Source organism: Xenia sp. Carnegie-2017, unplaced genomic scaffold, assembly GCF_021976095.1.
Source record: "Xenia sp. Carnegie-2017 unplaced genomic scaffold, XeniaSp_v1 HiC_scaffold_20, whole genome shotgun sequence".
NCBI classification, from domain to species: domain Eukaryota; kingdom Metazoa; phylum Cnidaria; class Anthozoa; order Malacalcyonacea; family Xeniidae; genus Xenia; species Xenia sp. Carnegie-2017.
In genome coordinates this window covers 12,615,530-12,633,852 of record NW_025813483.1, presented here as the reverse complement: position 1 = coordinate 12,633,852, position 18,323 = coordinate 12,615,530, and the positions used below count along the sequence as shown (strand labels likewise).

Sequence of the window (18,323 nt, the reverse complement as noted above, 5' to 3'; positions counted from 1 at the left end):
CAACGTCTGTTTTAAAGAGGTTCAATAATTATAAAACAGTAGTTTGCACTGAATGCACGACTCGAAATTAACTTCCTCTAACCATTGTCTAAGTTAAACATCTAAAATATCGTCATGGTCAAAAACACCCGTTTTCAGTTGACGATTCAATAACTTGATGGCAACCAAATACACTACAGTCTGCGTCGCATCAGAAGTGACTAATGATGCTAAAACGTAATTCCTTATACAGTACAGGAATGATCTCAAATCAAAACACACTCGTCTACGACTTGCATATACTTCAATAATATATAACCCAATATTATGTAAATTGGTAGACTATTCATAGCATGTCCCTGTTGACTTAAGGACATCAAGAATTCTTTAATGAATAATATATAGAGCATATTCTTCCTGTTCAGACCAACAACAAAAAAAATACAATTAACAGATGTGACGTCTTTCCCCACAGAATCTCAAAAGTGGTGCATGGTGCGAGAAACGCTGCGATGAATGAGCAGAAGGTTTGTAGATGACGAATCACTAAAACATCAAAGCTTAACTATAAGGCAAATAACTTACTGAAACTAATCCGTCAAAGCAGCTGGAAAAAACATCTAATAAGAAGATAATACGGCAGGTTAAAATTAACATATTGAGATAAGAAAAGCGATTGACGTTTTTAGTCAAAAGGCATGCATGCGTAAGCCTATTCGTTTTTCATGGAAATTGTCTGCTGTCGATGATTTATCGAATATATCTGTGCATTTTGAGAAAGATTACTGCATTTTAACAATGGCGTGATGTTCTCTTTCCATATTTAACACATAACAGCACACATCAAAATTCAACATTGGTTTGACACTCAACTGTGTACGAACATCACAAGATAGTTGACATTCTATCATAACTACTCCCAGGGCAAATTTTCATACAAAATCCATTGCACGAATTCTGACGTGTACAATATAAGGGGGAAATTGGGAGAGATGTATAGATTACGTTGCTATGAAGCTAGACCATACGTGTTTACATTTCAATTTGATCGCACGCATATAGAAGCGAAGACCTGCAGATACTAGATAAACCATATCACACATACTTGCAAATTTTACTGATTAAGAGCGATACCATAACCTAAGCGTTCAATAAACTTGTATCATCAGTATGAGACATAAGCTTGACCACAAATATTCGTTTCTCGGAAACTTGGCTTTGCTTAAAAGTATTTATCTGATTTACGTACTCTTTGTTCCCTAAATGAAGCTTCGTTTTCTATGTCGGACATAAATATCTCAAATGCCTATTTATCCACAGAATTTATGAATGAAAGCTGTAGTAGATACGTAAGATGACAAACTCCAAAAACATCGGAGACAAATTCTCGTTGGGGTTCACACCATCAACAAAACGTATACACCCTGGAGGAAACCAAATGCAAGTTTTTAAGCCACGAAGACGCGAGCCAGGTATAATTGATGCAACTCTGGAATCGCAGAAGACAAGGGAGAACAAAAGGAAGGCAGCAATGAAGAATTATTACGAATCTAAACAGTTGTTGTCGCTAACCAAACACTTGGATACGATGAAGGCAGCCTACTTTGAAAAGATGAAACGCGAGCAGTATCGCGTAGGAAGATCTCTTTGGGAACTGGAGCAAAGGAAAAGAAAGATAATGCGTCAGATCTACGAGCACCCACGAGCAACAACAAACAATTTACGAAACCCGGGCCTTTTTTATTTCACCAAACAGAAAACGCAAAAAAGATCGCGGAAAAGACCATTGCCGGAAAAGACATGCGAATGATCATTACACGGATTGTTAAAACTTTTGGGAAGAGAATCATCATGAAACACGTTCAAAGAAATTATATGTGCAAAGTAAAGGTAATATTACACAAAAAATATCGCTACGAAAATTGTAAATCTATTATAGACCTACTGGAAGGTTAACGCTTTTTTGCCCAACGTTGCTTCGGAGCAACAATCATCGAACACGATGGACTTCCATCATCCAAAAAAATTCATGCAGTAAAGAGTTAAAGACGTATTTCTATGTAAATATTATTGTAAAATCATGCAATAGGAATAGATTATACAATAAAATCGTCATGACATTAATTTACATTGATTATCGATGTACGTCTTCATCATTGGGTTAGAGTAGTTTATAATTTAAGTGGTTCGACCCATGGTAGCTAATTATTTGTTCCTTCTTGCAACATTATGAGTAATTTTTTATAACATACCCATTCACAAATATCAATTTTCAAGAGCTTAACTGGTGCCCTAAATTCCAAATTTCGTTTTTGAATTATGGATTGTAGATACCAAATAATTCAACTTAAAACTTAGATAAAAAATTTACCGACCATTCGGTAGCTAGTATATATTGTTCAAATAGCATATTATCCTCGCTTGATTTCAACTTTCACGTCTTCAAGTCCGGAGAAGTTAAGAGGTATCAGCCAGGAAAACGCAAACGGATCTCATTGCAAGAATTAAAAATGTAGATCCTATTTATTAAAATAACAATGAAAACCGCCAGACCACGGATCAAACAGAGATTTCGTTATAAAAGACGAATAACGACATCCTTTCTCCATTTCCCCGAAAGATCACAGAGACAAAATTTTAAATAAATTGTACCTGACGTTAATGCAAGTCAATCCGATAAAGTTGGCGCGTCAGGAAAGATCTTTTCGACAAAAGAGCCTCAGTTAAGTTTGGTCAGTAAAATATTAGCTTCATCGTGAGCAGTTTGGTCCTAAAAAAACATCGCTGTTAGAGGTAGGAAATGTCACTGAAACTCAATAAATGTTTTTATAACAATTACTGGACTGATTCAGACAATAGACAAAAAAACGCGAACCTAAATAAATGTCATATGATGAACTTATCATTCTAAAATTATATGTTTCATACGTACGTATGTCATAATGATTTATCAAAATATATTTTGGTAGTTGACAAACCTAGTTGCCATTTAGTTAGTAAACGCTTGCAGCTCACAGCACGCAAGTTAGGTTATGTTATGTAAGTTTGGTCACACCACATCATTATAACTATTCATTTCTTTAGAAATCTATTGTTTTGTACAGCAGCGAGTGAACACCAGCTGGTGGCTATGTCACTGAGGAAATTTTTACTCAAATCTACCAAAGATACTCAGCACTTATTACACTTATTACTCAGCCCCTAAAGGAATAAATAACACTAAATACTAAATATCACGACATTTTTAAAGATTCCCAGTGACAACTAACAAAACGTATTCTTGTAGTTTTGACGTTGGACATAAGCATTCAATAAATTTATCTATTCTTTTGAAGAAATGTAATGTTACTGTACATCTTTATTATTGACGGAAAGATCCAGAGATTTCTTTAACAATTCCTTAGCCTTTTGAGGATTACCAAGATTATGGTGACACTAAAAAAAGGTACAATATGGTTGACACCGTCATCAACGCAAAGGGATAAAACGAAAGCAGCAGCAATACCTTGGCCATAAATAATGTTATGCCCTTAGAAGAAGTTCCGTCGCCCAGTTCTTCCGCCTGAAACATGAAAACATTGTGATTTTGAACAAAAATAGTGCTGACGTCACCTATTCAAGAAAATTTGTTACACAGTCCAGCCAGTAAGCAACATAGAAGACGAGCTTCACTGTCCAGTTGTACAAATAACTGTAGTAACCCTGATTCACAAGATGACAACTACCAACAAGTAATGTTGCTAATAGTGAAAATTACTTTACTACTATTCAAAGTCAATTTTGAAATTGGGTTGAGTAAGTCGTTTCTTAAAGCACGAGTGACCTCATTCTTCACATGGCAGTTAGCAAACTACAATAAATTCTTCAAATAGTTTGAATCTGGGTTTGTTATTCATGTTGATGTATTTATTTAAAAAATGTCTGACAAATTAAACAATTTTTGTAAATATATGATAACCTAGAAGATCCTTAAATACTACATAAGTCTAATTAGCGCAACGATGAATTATCTTTGATTCATTGCTTAGAATTTATAACAATGTTTTTTCTATGGGACTTCTTTTCTGTACTGTGTTTATATTATTAACCTAAATTGGGGGTGAGTTTGTCATCAAAACTGGACTCCCATCATACCATATTGGCAAAAGAACTTAAGTAAACCTATCGCTTTATAATATTTATGCCTCATGTGACATACTATCAAAGTTCCCAGACCCCTAGCTTCCTTCACGTAAATAACATACAACAAAACATTACAGTTACATGTTTAAAACATTACATTTACTTTAAAACATTAGTCTAGTATCAAATTTTGCCACGTTTTTCACTTTTGACGAATACAGCGTTGAATACATACAATAATTTATTTTGGCTAATTAGCTGTCCGTGGAAGAAAAATAACTCTTACTTTTTGAAAGTGTTTTATAGCTTCCTCGTAGGACGACGTTGGAGGTTCGCCAAAAAAAGTGGCTGCCGCTCTACGTTCCCACCATGAGAGATTGGCGATCTAGAAACAAGAAGAGACGCGTAGTTTAGATGGTGCTTGTTGTATCAACACTGCTATCAAATAAATACTGATATTTTATCAATCTTTCTAGTTCGTTTTGAAAAATTATAGGTGCACGAAAAAGGGTCAGTTTCAGTTTCTATGGTATAAAATACGTGATTTTAAATAAAGCTACACAACAGCATCCTTACAACCTGCCTTAAATAACGAGCATTATTTGTTTAAATTAAACTCATTCAAATAATTATAACGTAATGAAAAAGTTAAGTCAATGAAACCAGCTTCACATTACACGCTATACAAACAATGAATGCAGTTCATTTTCATAGACTATTATATCAAACACTTTGATTGTCCACATTAGCACAAACAAGATGATTACTTTGGCGACCATGTGCGTCATCTATTACGACCGGAGAGTTTGAAAGATAAGTTTAAAACGCCACTTTACCGCCTGCCTGTAAAACTTTGACTATACAGGGACTGCAGAATCTTTGGGAGTGCTAAAACACCACGAATTCTTTCTCACTTCTTCTATCCCTGGGGCCGGATAGCGTTATCCATTGAATAGCAAGTTTTTTTAAACTTTTATAAAACCTTTCAAAAAGCAAAAAATATAAGATTCGAAGTGAACAATCACTGAAATAAAATATTGTTTCGAAGGTTACGAAACTTCTTTGTCGTATGAAAAATATGAACTCCTTTTTTATATTGAAAAATTTGCTATCCAATGGATAACACTATCCGGGCTTCGTGCAACCGGTAATGTAAGCATTGGATTTGTTTATTAGCTTATACGTTCAAGGTGGAAAATATTGGCTTCTCCGCAGGTCCCTTTATACCAGCACTCGAAGGAAGAAATGCACGTTGATCTAAATAACTCTTAATTGCAGTTGCAATTGTCTCAGCCATATAAACTCTACAAAAATTTTGACATACCCCATAACACCATCTTCCAAGGAGGTAATAATTGATTGAATCTTTTGGGTTTAACTCTATTGATTTTGAAATGGCTTCCTATACACCATGAAACAGCAAATGACTCAAATGGAAACAACCAAACAGCAATTGTTACATTATGCCCGATTAGGGTACTTTAGAATCACAATGGCAAGAATTGTGTACTTTAAAACCACAACGACAAAAAGTGGGTTTCTTAAGAATCACAATGGCAAGAACTAGATACTAAAGAATCACAATGGCAAGAACTAGATACTAAAGAATCACAATGGCAAGAACTAGATACTAAAGAATCACAATGGCAAGAACTAGATACTAAAGAATCACAATGGCAAGAACGGGGTACTTAAGGATGAAAGTGGCAAAAACTGGGTACTTAAAGACGACAGAGGCAAGAACAGGGTACTTAAGGATGAAAGTGGCAAGAACTGGGTAATTAAAGATGACAGTAGCAAGAAAGGGGTACTTAAGGATGACAGTGGCAAGAACTGGGTAATTAAAGATGACAGTAGCAAGAAAGGGGTACTTAAGGATGACAGTGGCAAGAACTGGGTAATTAAAGATGACAGTAGCAAGAAGGGTACTAAGGATGACAGTGGCAAGAACTAGGTAATTAAAGATGACAGTAGCAAAGAAAGAGGTACTTAAAGATGACAGTGGCAAGAACTGGGTAATTAAAGATGACAATAAAGAAAGGATACTTAAGGATGAAAGTGGCAAGAACTGGGTAATTAAAGATGACAGTAGCAAAGGGAAGTACTTAAGGATGACAGTGGCAAGAACTGGGTAATTAAAGATGACAGTAGCAAGAAAGGGTACTTAAGGATGACAGTGGTAAGAACTGGGTAATTAAAGATGACAGTAGCAAGAAAGGGGTACTTAAGGATGACAGTGGCAAAAACTGGGTACTTAAGTATCACAATGAGAAACATTTAGTATTTATAAACACTACTAACCTGAAATTTATAAGCGTAGGTAATTTGTTCGTTTAATGGCCTAAGTTGACATGACATTCCAAGCAGGATTCCATACCTTAATGATAAATATGAAAAAATAAGACTTGCTCTGTGAGCAAAGCAAACTAAATGCACTCATTGGTTTGTATCAAACCAACCATTTCCTTGCTAAGTAATGATCTTCTGCTACATCAATGGCACGTTCAGCAAGTCTCAAGCCTATTTAATGAAAAAATTAACACTGTAAAATCCCATTTCTAAAATTACCATGCTAAATACTTCAAGGTGGGAAATGGAAAATTCAAACAAGCTTTCCGCTCCTGGAAATAAATGTTTTTGAACTAGGTTATACAAAATACCATGTTGTGAGCAGTAATGCTGGGAGCTGGTGAAGGATTTTTGACATGTTTACCAGAGTCAAAACAAAATTAAATTATAGTAAACGTCCAACTAAATCAATGTGAAAACCACGATCAAGAATACAGAAAAAATACGTGGTTATTGTTTCCAAAAAGTTAAGAATTATCTAGAAATAAAGTAAATGGTTCGAGCCCGAGAGTATCATTACATGTTAGTAGATGTCCAGGTTAGTATAGTCCTGAGAAGGACTGTTGTTATTGATGTAGACTGACATTTCAAAAAAATTAGTGGTAGTCATCTTCAGAGTCAGTGAGGAATAAACGTCAGGTTTGCCGTATTTGTTGTCTGGTTCATACGTCATCGTATGGTGTGTCAAGGAAAATTGTGGGTGAGTGGGTGTCAATTGTGTATTGTGCTCGTGGATTCGTCTACATTTATGTATGAATGCAGTGATATCTGAAGCAGTTTTTTCTTTGGGCTGGAGTTTAGAAGGAGAAAGAAATTTTTAGCCGGATGGAGGTTTTTTCTGGCAACAGCTGCAGTTTTTTTAGGCAGAACCAGAGGTGTTTTTTTGGCCAGAGCACGAGCTTGAAATATTGATCATGAATTTGTTCAGCACAAGAGAATGTTTCCATTTCATATTGCTGACAGTAAACATTTGAGGAATAACCAAAGATTGTATTATTTCTTGTAATGAAACAATAATAAGTTATTGAAATATAATCCACAGAACTTTTAAAGTTATTGGTGGGCAGGCCAACATCCGACACTTAATAATTTTCAGGATAGCCAGTATTTCTCCTCTTGTACATCAACAAAAGTTTAAAGAAAATGGAAACAAGCAAAATATTTTACATGATATTATTGCACATAAATCTCTTCTTTCTGTTAATGAAAACCCAGGAAAACACACACACATACATCTTGTCTACTCAAAGATTATTTTTGCCAAACTATAACTACATACCTTCAAAACAAGCTTCTTTTGTTTCATGAGCATTAACTACAAGATCTGATTTGCATTTGTATGCCCTTGCACATCTAAACAAGACTTCCACATTATCTGGATCCTGTTTAGAGAAGATAGATGAATATCAATACAATATATCACAAAACATTTTGATTAAAAAGGTTATGGTTATCATGATGTAGTAGGAAACAATTTGATGTCATGAAGTATTTGCAATTTCTGAAGAGTAATCACAAGGTATAATTGCACCAAAATGCACTTACTTTGGATAACAGATCTTCTAACATATTTATTTCTGTTTCATTATCTTTGATGTTCTTATTTCCAGATAAATCATCACATTTTTTCAAAATTTCATCCAAATTTAAGATGAAGTTCTCTTGAAGACTATTTGAAACAATACAATATAACAAGCTCAGGTGAAGAAAATCACAACATGCAATGTTTACAAGAGTCAAATCTCTATTTATAGACACCTATAGTACTCAGACACTGATTTGGACTCTTTTGCAATATGCTATTACCTTTCATAAAGTTGAAAACTCCCATGACAGGAGCAGTAGATACAAGTCACTAAAGTGTTTATTGTGTTACTGGATATCTAGATAGTTCAGTTTCACAACCTGTATAGATACCTGTTATTTAATTCATTTGAGTCAATCGCTATGTCTTCATCATCAAAGTCAAAGAAATCATCTTCCGAACTGCTATCTTTTACTTGTGGTGGCATTTCTTTGATATCATTCTTGTTCACCATAAGGTCCAGATTTGTGTTCCTTTCTGTAGTTTTGGTTAATAAGCGCTCATTTGAAAAATCGGACGCTGTCGTTTGAAAGTGTTGGACAATTATAAGTCGTAGTTCTTTTATTTCATTCCTCATTCGATTAATAGTACGGACAAGTTCATGGTTTCTTGATTGCTCGTCAAGTTTTCTCGCGAGAAAGACACCAAGTGCAATACCAGCTCCTGCGCCAAGTCCAAAGATAAAGCAACGTTTGGCATTCACGTAATTTGCACCCATACCGAAGACTATTCTAAATCTTTTCGTAACTTTCGCCAAAAAAAGCCGTACAAACATGCGGAGAAGACAGGCCATAGAAACGTGTCACGTCTACTTTATGAACAGGCGAAAAAAATACCATGGCTATTATTACAAAAATAAAATCACGAGGAAATGTCTTTTCAGCAGAATTGAAAACAGTCACACAGTTTCCACGCTTTGCACTTTGAACTTCGCTGCACAAAGCAATGGCACCACCACTAAGTCACCAACGAAGATGGAGAAGACGAGCCAAGTAAAAAGAGCCTGGAATCCACCAACCGTATGCCCTACAAAAAATTTATGATAAAAACCACAAGTGCTCATGTTTGAAATAAGATAACTTTCACTTACAAATTGCCTTATCCTGGAACTGTTGATCCCAAAGGAAGCGTAAACACAATTGAATACAATAATACATAGTAAATATGTATGTTGAAGCTATTGCATAATATTGCACATTGCAAACCCATGGCAAGAAATTTGTTCATTATTGCTGAGTCCAGCTGAATCGTGCAAATCCTAATTGTTGGCCGATTTCAATGATTAGAGCAAAGGGCTTATTTAAGAGAGAAGGACAAATAGACATGAATCAAGCTTTGGCATGCACAGTTCTGTGTTCTGCTTCATCACTAATATGGTTTAAATTTCCTATTTAGCAATACACACAAAACTAGCCTAAGTTCTATGGTTATTGGAAAGTCTACATCCATAAACCACTTGTGGCAATAATAATAGAATAGTTGTTATTTTTTAAGAATATCATCACCTACCTCACTGACTGTGATGGTAGAGCTTGATAACTAAAAGGTCAAATATTTGAAGAAAGCAGACTGTTGTCAATTTGTCATTGTGTGTTCCCAGGTTTATACATGTTTATACCGTTCACATTCAAAAAAATTTGCATGACGTCACATGTATCATTGTAACTCGATAAACGTAACATATATAAATAAAACTCGATATGACGTCACATATATTATCAAAGCAAAATTATCAAAGCAAAATCACGCGCAGCAAGTGCCAAAATCGTTCTAAATCGACCAGTTAAATTCTTTGAGCCAAAAAATATGTTAAGTGCACGTACTTAAAGTCAATAGAAAAGGGCACAAAAATTTTACTGTCTAAGTTGTTTTCAACGTTGCCAACATATTGCGCCCACAAACATTTAGAGCATAATTTACAAAACAAAACCATACTTTATGTATATTTACATTTTGACTAGCTTTATATTTTTAGGTTCTCGTTGTTGTATAGAAAAAGATTCCAACATGCCTTACATTATAATTTCTACAATGATTAGAACGGTATGTGCGAAAAAAACTCATTACTTTGATATTCAAGGATTATTTGTCAAAGGCATGTTGACATTCTAGGAAAGTGGACCAACCATTGTAGGTGATGAATGGTCAGATCCAGAACTAATGAACTATCTCAAAGCAAAACTTAGCCAAGAATATGGAAATAATTTGTGAGTATTTTAAATTAATCAATATAATTCCATGATTTACAATTGTAAAAATAAAATTCACACTGAGCAATTTGCTGCTTGGTTGTCTGTCATAACAAGCGGCCACACTTGCCCAAAGTTTTTGCACAGTTAATAGTTAGAATTTTTTCACAAATTTCCCACTCTATATCATTGATATCAACATGAAATGAAGTACTTTAACTACCTATAGTAAAGAATATCGTTCACCAGACCCCCCACGGGTAATTTTAAACAAGTTGGAAAAAAAAGGCTACCACGTTGTCTCAATGGCTGGTGCGGGACAAACATGTTTATGGACTTGTTATGGAAAAGAATGAAACTGAAACTTCATTTATATCAATACACAAAGGTCATCATCATCAAATGCAATCCATGAAGATAAAACTTCATCAATTGTGTATCAATTCCATAAGTTAGATTGGAAGTAAGTGTAGATTATCAGTTTTGAATTTTGCATACTTGCCATTTGTTGTATAATAAATCTGTAGTCATTGTAATAACTTGTAAGTTATGAATGAAATTGTTTTAGATAGTTATTGGTCCCATTCTTCATGTTTACTTTTGGGGCACTCTTGCTAACCACCTACCTTCTTGTCTCGTTCAAGGATGTTGAGTGTAGCCTGGTCTCTAAATTCTCACGGAAGAATAGTCTATGATTACTGCTACCTAGATTCTTCATTAGCAATCTCTTCACATAATCTCTTTCTTTCCTCAGCTTGACGTAGTTTTCTCATCACTAATGTTTCAAAGTCTCTTTCCAAAGCCAAATTTTTTGGTGAAGATTTAAACTAAAATATGAGTTAATCAAAGCTAAAAAGTTAATTCTGCACCCATATGAACTGGATATGCCATATTTAACAAGACCTACATCAACCTGAGTTTCGACAGTTGTGGTAGGTACATTTGGGTTACCAATTCCTTCTAACCATGTGATTTTCAAGGGATTAGCTGGATTTCCATATTCATTTTCAACAGCCATTTTCTATTGTAAACACAACAATTCTAATAAATGTTTATACATACCAAATTGCTAAGGTCCAATTGCCCATAAAAAAGTAATATCAAGGCAAAAAACATATCGGCAACACTTACAGCAGAGTTAAAATCTCTAAATTCAATGATAGCACTACCCATTTTCTTTGAAGAGACCAAGAGATTCTCAATATCACCATACTACTCAACGTAAAACATGAGATAGTTGAAAGATTTTCTTCCTTATCTATTCACTTACTCAAATTCCATGTCAGCCAACCTTTCTGAACATTGATCTGAGAATTTCAGAAGAATATCCGCCATTAGTTGTGTCACTTTTTGAACATTTCCAACGAAGCTAAAAAACGGGAAATTTTCTCAATTAAAGATGATATGTAATTAGGATCTAATCAACAATCAATCTCCATTGAAAAATTATCACACCCTTTCATGACAAATACAAAAATATCCCTAAGGTTTACCTTAAGTTTTGGAGTAGGGGTAAAGTCATTATCTTGTCTAGTTGATGATTCTTGTTTCTGTCTCTCTTTTTCAATCACTTGTTTCATTAATTCTTGTTCTCTTTGCAATATTTTTAAGCCTTCTTCCCTCAAATGTTCAATCTAAAAAACAATGTTTAACATTATTGTACATGTTACTTATATTATCAATTAGCCAATAACAAGCTCAATCTGTTCAGTGTTACCTATTCGGTCATATCATACATGGTACTCTATCAATTACAATACTTGGATTATCAATGTAAATATAAATTATAATACCTCCCTTTCAAAATTCCTAACAATAACTTCATCTTTATTGAACTCCTCTTGACTTGACTTCTCCCTTTCCTCCAAATCTGTTATTGTAATTCAAAAATTATTTTTGAATAGGATGAGAAGGAAATACTTCCAAATAAACCTTAAACTTGAAAACAATATTTTCCAATAAAGTGAGCCACACTAGCCTTACGTATTTCAGACAGGATCAAAACTTGTAGATAAGTTCGAACGCTGATAAGTCGATGAGCAATGGCTGTTATTTTGAAAAAATTATGGTCTTTGACTTTCTTCTAGTTCATTACTTAAAATACCTTCTTTAAACTTCTTTCGCTTGCTGTCGTAGGCTTGAACACGCAATCTTGCCCTTTCTTTTGCCTTTAGGGTTGCATCATATGCTGCCTTTTGGCAAGAATACAAAAAGTAATTCTTGTAAATTTTCCTGGATTGCATATAGTATGTATATAGGAATTTTTCTGAAAACAAACCTTAGCTTTTGGATTGCCAATGACTTCAAAAGCTTTGCTAAGCTTGTGAAAAAGTTCAGCTAAGAAGATCAAAAAGTTTGATAATTGGTTATTGACTAGTTCTCTTAGTATATGGGAGACTTAAGAGATATACAACACAGGCAAGATTTAAAGAGAATTGTATTCACCTGCATTGGGATTATCTGGATTCTTGTCTGGATGACATTTCAACGCTTTCTTCCTGTAAGCTTTGGTGATCTGAAAAGCGAACACAACAAAAGAGTTTGCATTTCTGTTACAGAATTGAGCACGCTATATTTGCGAGAATTCATTAGAATTTTTGATGCATGAAATTTTCATAGCTGCGGAAAAGTTAACTACCTGTTTTTCTGTAGCATTTCTTTCGATTTCTAACAGTTCATAATATGTCATTTCGTCAGCCATTTTGGTTTTATCCATATAAGGAAAGCATGTGGCGCCTTTATGTAGACTACATCAAGTCTTCACTTTAGAGATATCTTGGGAAGATATTGCTCGTACAATATAGAAATTATAGCAAATGATTTGTCAAAATGACCATGGATCCGTTGTTTTTAGCGCTGAGCTTGTTTCGTAGGAGAAAATTTGAGGAATCTTCGGCATTGTGTACAGAACTATTAAAGAAAAATCCCTTTGATCAGGTTAATTATACAACAGTTGGCGGTCGCGAAGTGTCAACAATTGTTGCTATGATTATATTGTGATTATACACGTAGCATTTTTTAGAAAAATAGGAGAATTTTTTGGCTTTAGAAGTTAATTTTTTCTTTAAATAGTGTCTAGATTTTAAGTATTTTACTACTTTACACTCAAGTTATTCAGTTTTTCGCTTGTTAAAATGCTCAAATTTCCACTCAATCACGCACCCGCATCACATGTTTTTGAAGAATACGATTGATTCTTCGTTGTTAAGATATATTGTCAAGAGAGAATTACATTTTGTAGATAACCTAAGCTTCTACCTACTCTTTATAAGGCAAATCAGTTTGCGAACATGAAAACCATGGTTTTAATACAAACAAAAATCTAATCACAGGCAGCGTGGTGTCTAAAGACCAGAGCTTTGACAGAACAGGTGTATGTTGATGAAGTAGAAGTAGATGAAGAAGGACTTGCAGAAGTGTTAATGGATGACAATTCTGTGGCTCAGTTACCAAGTTAGCAAGCAATGTTTTAATATCTTAATTCTAAGAATGTGTTAAGCAGATTTTCAGCTAATAACTCACTTAAGCACTTTTTCCTAATTTCTTCCATTTCTTTTTTCCATTCCTCAATTTAACAGCATTTAGTAGTTGTTCTTTCTATCTTTGTGTGCATATACAACATTTGTTTAGTTTAACATACAATGAAGATTCATTCAATTTTTTTCTCTAAATTATTCAAGGACCCGGAACATCATTGAAAAATCCTGGCACAGGAATAGGGGCACCAACACCTGGAGTCAGGTTAGTTAGCCATTTCTAGCATTTTATAAAATATTGAGCACAAAGTCTTGTTTTTATACACAATGTGATATTTTTGTACACAGTTATCTCCCATTGCATTCATTTTGCTCATCACAGTAACTGGAGAAATAGTTCATGTCTTGATGATAAATTGAGCAGATTAAAATTGAAAATTTCTTTTAATTAACTCTACTGGAAAAGCAAACAAACTTAATGGTTACTTTGGACTCAAATAATTGATGAACATTGAATAGCAGAAAATGTCATTTTTTAAAATTCTTTTTATTTGCTTGTTTGTTACACAATAATTTGTTTGTTTTGTATTGAAGAGCTTGAAAACAAAATTGTAGTTTTTCAAACAAAAGTTCTTTGTAAATTTTGTGCTTCTCTTGCTAACCAAATGATTGGGGACAGTGAAATTTTCTGGCTTTGATATTGACATTTACAAGCCAACAGTTTTACGATGTGTTATTTCTTTTAGACCCATGTCACAATCTGGACGTCCTTTGAGTGGTTTCATTAGGCCTGGTACCCAAAGTGCCAGACCTGGAACCATGGAACAGGCTTTGCGTTCTTCACGGACTGCGGGTGGTACGGCAAGGTGAGTTTTTTTGAGGAATAAGAGAGCTTTTTCGAAAGCCTTATCTGGTCTATATGATTTAATTAGAATTCTTTTAGTTGCTTATTAAACAAATCTGTAGGCGAAGAGTTTACAATCAAACTTTACTTACAACTTTCAGACCGGTTACGAGTGCTTCTGGTCGTTTCGTCCGTATAGGAACGGTAAAGAATTTCAACATCTATTTTGTTTATTTAGTCTCACCTGCTTAAGTCTTTTTTTGGTCGTCGATAAAATAAAAACACTGCATCTTTGAAGATCTGTTTCAGGCGTCCATGTTGTCTCAGCCAGACGGACCTTTTATAAACGTAGCGAAATTAAACTTCGCCAAGTATGCTCAGAGACAAAATCTGGCGAAGGTGAACGTTTTATGCTGTTTGCATATGTAAAACATTCTTATACTTTTCTTTTTTATCTAATGGTATGTCTCGTTTTAGTCCCTTTTTGAATACATCTTTCATCAAGAAAATGACGTGAGAAATGTAGGTAGAATCCACGTTAAATTTTCAAGAGTACAATGAAAAGTATAACCTAGAGAAGATAAAGTTATATGCTATAGGTGACCCTTTTGTTCATGCAGTGATGGATTTTCTTTATGCCAAACAACAAAAAAGAAGACACCCTCTGATGTATGTAGGGAGAAATCGAATGCAACTACTTTGTAGTCATACTCTACGGTTTTTGTGAAAAACATTCTCTTATTTTATAACACTACATGCTTAAATTAAGTATATAAGATTTGATTTGTGAACTGTGTGTAAAGCGAAGTGATGATGGCATTTCGTCAGGCTTTCATATCTTTCGATATAAACGATGGAGGATAACACAGGGTCCCATCTTCTGAAAACGTCAGTTGTCATGGTAATGAATTATTGTAGGCTTTAGAATTAGCAGCACGAGCGACCGAATCCAGTAAGTTTAAAGACTGGTGGTGGAAAGTTCAATTAGCCAAATGTTATTACAGGTGTGTAAATGTTAGAAATATAGCAATTTTAGCTATGAGATAACGCTTGTCAATCTCATGGTATGACACATGAACTGCAAAAAAACTACCTTTACAATATTTGAATTGCATAAAAAATACATTAAGCCCCGTTTACACTATACCGGATTGCTATCGCAGCAGGTTGAATATTCTTTGCATTAAAAGGCAGTGAAATTTTTCAAAGTCAGAAACACAATCAAATAGACTAAATCTATCAGGTAAATAAGCTTTTACTCCGAACAGTTAGCCCTTTAGAGCAAATGAAGATGTCGTGATGAGCGAATCCGGTATAGTGTAAACGTAGACTAAACCATGATTTGGCTAAGGTGGTGATGAATGAACAAGAAGAGACTATACACGTAAAATTTATAAGAAATATGAAACTATGTGTTGGTGAAGGTTGTAATGAATGAACAGACAACTAACCTGAACAGTTTTTGAAGTTCCTAAAGCTTATGATAAATAAAGAGCAAAATTTGTTAACATAGGTAGTACTGAATGTTTTGTTCCTATCTCTCACAGACTTGGTATGTTTCGTGACTGCGAAAAACAGTTAAAATCATCCCTGCGCGATGATGAAATGGTCGACTCGTATTTATACCTCGCAAAAGTTTATGTTCGGCTTGATCAACCACTTACGGCCATAGATGTCTTGAAGAAGGTAACATCTCAAATATAAACATTAGCAAATCTGAACGCATACAAACACCAACAACAAATGGTTTCAATTTAAGTTCAAGAGAGTCAATACGTAAAACATTCTATCATTTCAGGGTGTTGAAAAGTTCACTGGTGAGACTGCTCTTCTCACTGGAATAGCAAGGATTCACGAGGTTGTAATGTAATTTATATTATAAAACTTTTCCTTGTTGTAAAACACACCAAGTGTCGTGGTTATCATTTGTTCAAGCTGTAACTGTAAAGTTTCTTTCCGTTGTCTGTAGTTCATGTATAACTAAGCTTTAACTTTCATCTATTCACAAGGGATTGAACAACATGACGGACGCTGTTCAGGTTTACAAGGATGTTTTACATTACGACAATACTCATGTCGAGGCAATCGCTTGCATTGCCACGCAACATTTTTACACCGATCAACCGGAGATTGCTTTGAGATATTTCAGGTAATGAAATATATTATTATAATAATAAAATGCGTAAGATGTACCTCAATGTACCTTTTATGTCCTCTTGACTAATGAAGGTGGGGAGTTTATTTATCTTACAAATATTTAGACGTTTACTTCAAATGGGAGTGTACAACACGGAACTGTTCAATAACCTTGGATTGTGTTGCTTCTATGCACAGCAATACGACATGGCTTTATCGTGCTTTGAAAGGGCGTTAAGTCTTGCCTCAGACGAAAATATGGCAGATGTATGGTACAATATTGGTCACTTGGCTTTGGTAAAAACTGCATCAGCGTGTCCTAAAAATCTTCTAAAAAATCATTATTAAAAAAATTCCGACACATTTAATGTTGTGCCAAACGTCAAAACTTTGAAGTGACTTACGAACATGACGATTTTGACGTTTACACAAGAACACATAATGCAAAAATGCCTTTTGAGAAAATTTACAATCAATTGTAGGTTAAAGGTTTTTTCTTTAATCATGTGTTAATTATTTTTCTTAAAGCGCATTGGTGATCTTGCAATGTCCTATCAATGCTTTCGTCTTGCTCTGTCCGCAAACAACAATCACGCCGAATCTTACAACAACTTGGGCGTATTGGAATTCAGAAAGGGGAACATTGATCAGGCGCGGGTCTTCTTTCAAACTGCACAGAGCTTGGCTTCTCTTATGTATGAACCTAGCTTCAATTATGCTTTACTCTCGCAAAAGGTGCGTAAATAAAATGGTTGCTTTTACATATATAAAGAATATTTGTTGTTAAACTTTAACCTCCCATCTCTCATTAGGTTGGTGATTTACAAAACAGTTTTGCAGCAGTGAATAAATCTTTGGAGGCTTTTCCTGAGCACTGGGACAGTAACGATCTCTTGAGACAACTCCGAACGGAATTAGACGCTTTGTAATCATGACGTCATATACAAAGCCCGTCAAAAACTTGTAAAGTGCAGCTTTTCTATACGCGCACCGAATCATAGGGAACGTGCAAACTTCTATTTAATTGTAAATAGTTAAATACAAAATTCATGTAGGATAGTTTCATGTATGAGGTTTTATAATTCATGCATGGCATTACCAAATGATTGACTAGAGCTGCACGGCTAACCGAAAAATTGGTTATTTCGGTCTTTACGTACAGAAAACTTTTTATGTAAAAAAACCGGTCGTTTCGGTTTAATTTTTACGTTTATCTACGCCCTCCTTATTGCAAACAGAAACATTTCAAAAACAATGATAATAATACGTAGTAATAAGTAAATAGATGTCGGGAAAATAAAATACCCCAGTGACTGACTCCAATCCATTCAAAGCAATCAGGGCAGTATATGATATCACAAATTTCAAAAAACACATACAAATTAGCAGACGTTATCATTAGTTAGCTTACGCCGAACTGTGCAAATTAATGGCATCTCGTCTTAATGTTCATGATTGAGTTAGTCCGTTCGTATTGTTTCTTATTTTTTTGGACAAGAACAAACATCAAACAAAACCGAGTTTTTTTCCCTTAAGAAAAACCAAAACCGAACTCAAACCGAGATGAAACCATTGGAGCCACACATGCAGTTCTACTATAATGGCTAAGCAGTCAGAACAGAACGGACATCAACGTGAACGCA

At 34.6% G+C, this 18,323-nt stretch overlaps 4 protein-coding genes and 1 long non-coding RNA gene across 6 annotated transcripts; 3 read left to right on the top strand and 2 right to left on the bottom strand.

The window, feature by feature from the left end:
* Positions 1 to 114: 114 nt before the first annotated feature.
* On the top strand, positions 115 to 2,103 carry LOC124441519. The gene is made up of 2 exons (XR_006946990.1): positions 115 to 506; positions 1,300 to 2,103. It is a non-coding gene; the product is annotated as an uncharacterized LOC124441519 (long non-coding RNA).
* On the bottom strand, positions 2,033 to 9,739 carry LOC124441515 (regulator of microtubule dynamics protein 2-like). Its single transcript, XM_046991995.1, has 11 exons — positions 9,545 to 9,739; positions 8,368 to 9,061; positions 7,996 to 8,119; positions 7,730 to 7,832; positions 6,561 to 6,621; positions 6,403 to 6,478; positions 5,426 to 5,503; positions 4,388 to 4,486; positions 3,485 to 3,541; positions 3,334 to 3,414; positions 2,033 to 2,749 (listed from the first exon to the last, which is right to left on the bottom strand). The coding sequence occupies exons 2-11, from the start codon at positions 8,826 to 8,828 to the stop codon at positions 2,699 to 2,701; spliced, it is 1,191 nt and encodes a 396-aa protein (XP_046847951.1). The 5' UTR covers positions 8,829 to 9,061; positions 9,545 to 9,739; the 3' UTR covers positions 2,033 to 2,698.
* A 135-nt stretch (positions 9,740 to 9,874) lies between these two features.
* On the top strand, positions 9,875 to 10,795 carry LOC124441518 (GTP cyclohydrolase 1 feedback regulatory protein-like). The gene is made up of 3 exons (XM_046992000.1): positions 9,875 to 10,078; positions 10,148 to 10,242; positions 10,454 to 10,795. The coding sequence occupies exons 1-3, from the start codon at positions 9,974 to 9,976 to the stop codon at positions 10,578 to 10,580; spliced, it is 327 nt and encodes a 108-aa protein (XP_046847956.1). The 5' UTR covers positions 9,875 to 9,973; the 3' UTR covers positions 10,581 to 10,795.
* LOC124441516 (dnaJ homolog subfamily C member 17-like) lies at positions 10,229 to 12,944 on the bottom strand. 2 transcript variants are annotated; one of them, XM_046991996.1, is made up of 10 exons: positions 12,863 to 12,944; positions 12,670 to 12,739; positions 12,503 to 12,561; positions 12,329 to 12,416; positions 12,018 to 12,094; positions 11,718 to 11,858; positions 11,516 to 11,593; positions 11,356 to 11,436; positions 11,132 to 11,245; positions 10,229 to 11,051 (listed from the first exon to the last, which is right to left on the bottom strand). In XM_046991996.1, the coding sequence occupies exons 1-10, from the start codon at positions 12,938 to 12,940 to the stop codon at positions 10,926 to 10,928; spliced, it is 912 nt and encodes a 303-aa protein (XP_046847952.1). In that variant the 5' UTR covers positions 12,941 to 12,944; the 3' UTR covers positions 10,229 to 10,925. The 2 variants fall into 2 exon arrangements, with proteins under 2 accessions (XP_046847952.1, XP_046847954.1); XM_046991998.1 differs by having other exon boundaries at positions 11,138 to 11,245.
* A 50-nt stretch (positions 12,945 to 12,994) lies between these two features.
* LOC124441357 (tetratricopeptide repeat protein 8-like) lies at positions 12,995 to 18,017 on the top strand. The gene is made up of 14 exons (XM_046991805.1): positions 12,995 to 13,161; positions 13,557 to 13,677; positions 13,905 to 13,965; positions 14,447 to 14,566; positions 14,706 to 14,748; positions 14,854 to 14,943; positions 15,022 to 15,066; positions 15,463 to 15,548; positions 16,092 to 16,230; positions 16,343 to 16,402; positions 16,554 to 16,693; positions 16,806 to 16,977; positions 17,209 to 17,415; positions 17,493 to 18,017. Exons 1-14 carry the CDS (start codon positions 13,054 to 13,056, stop codon positions 17,607 to 17,609), a joined length of 1,509 nt encoding a protein of 502 aa, XP_046847761.1. The 5' UTR covers positions 12,995 to 13,053; the 3' UTR covers positions 17,610 to 18,017.
* The last annotated feature ends 306 nt before the right edge of the window (positions 18,018 to 18,323 follow it).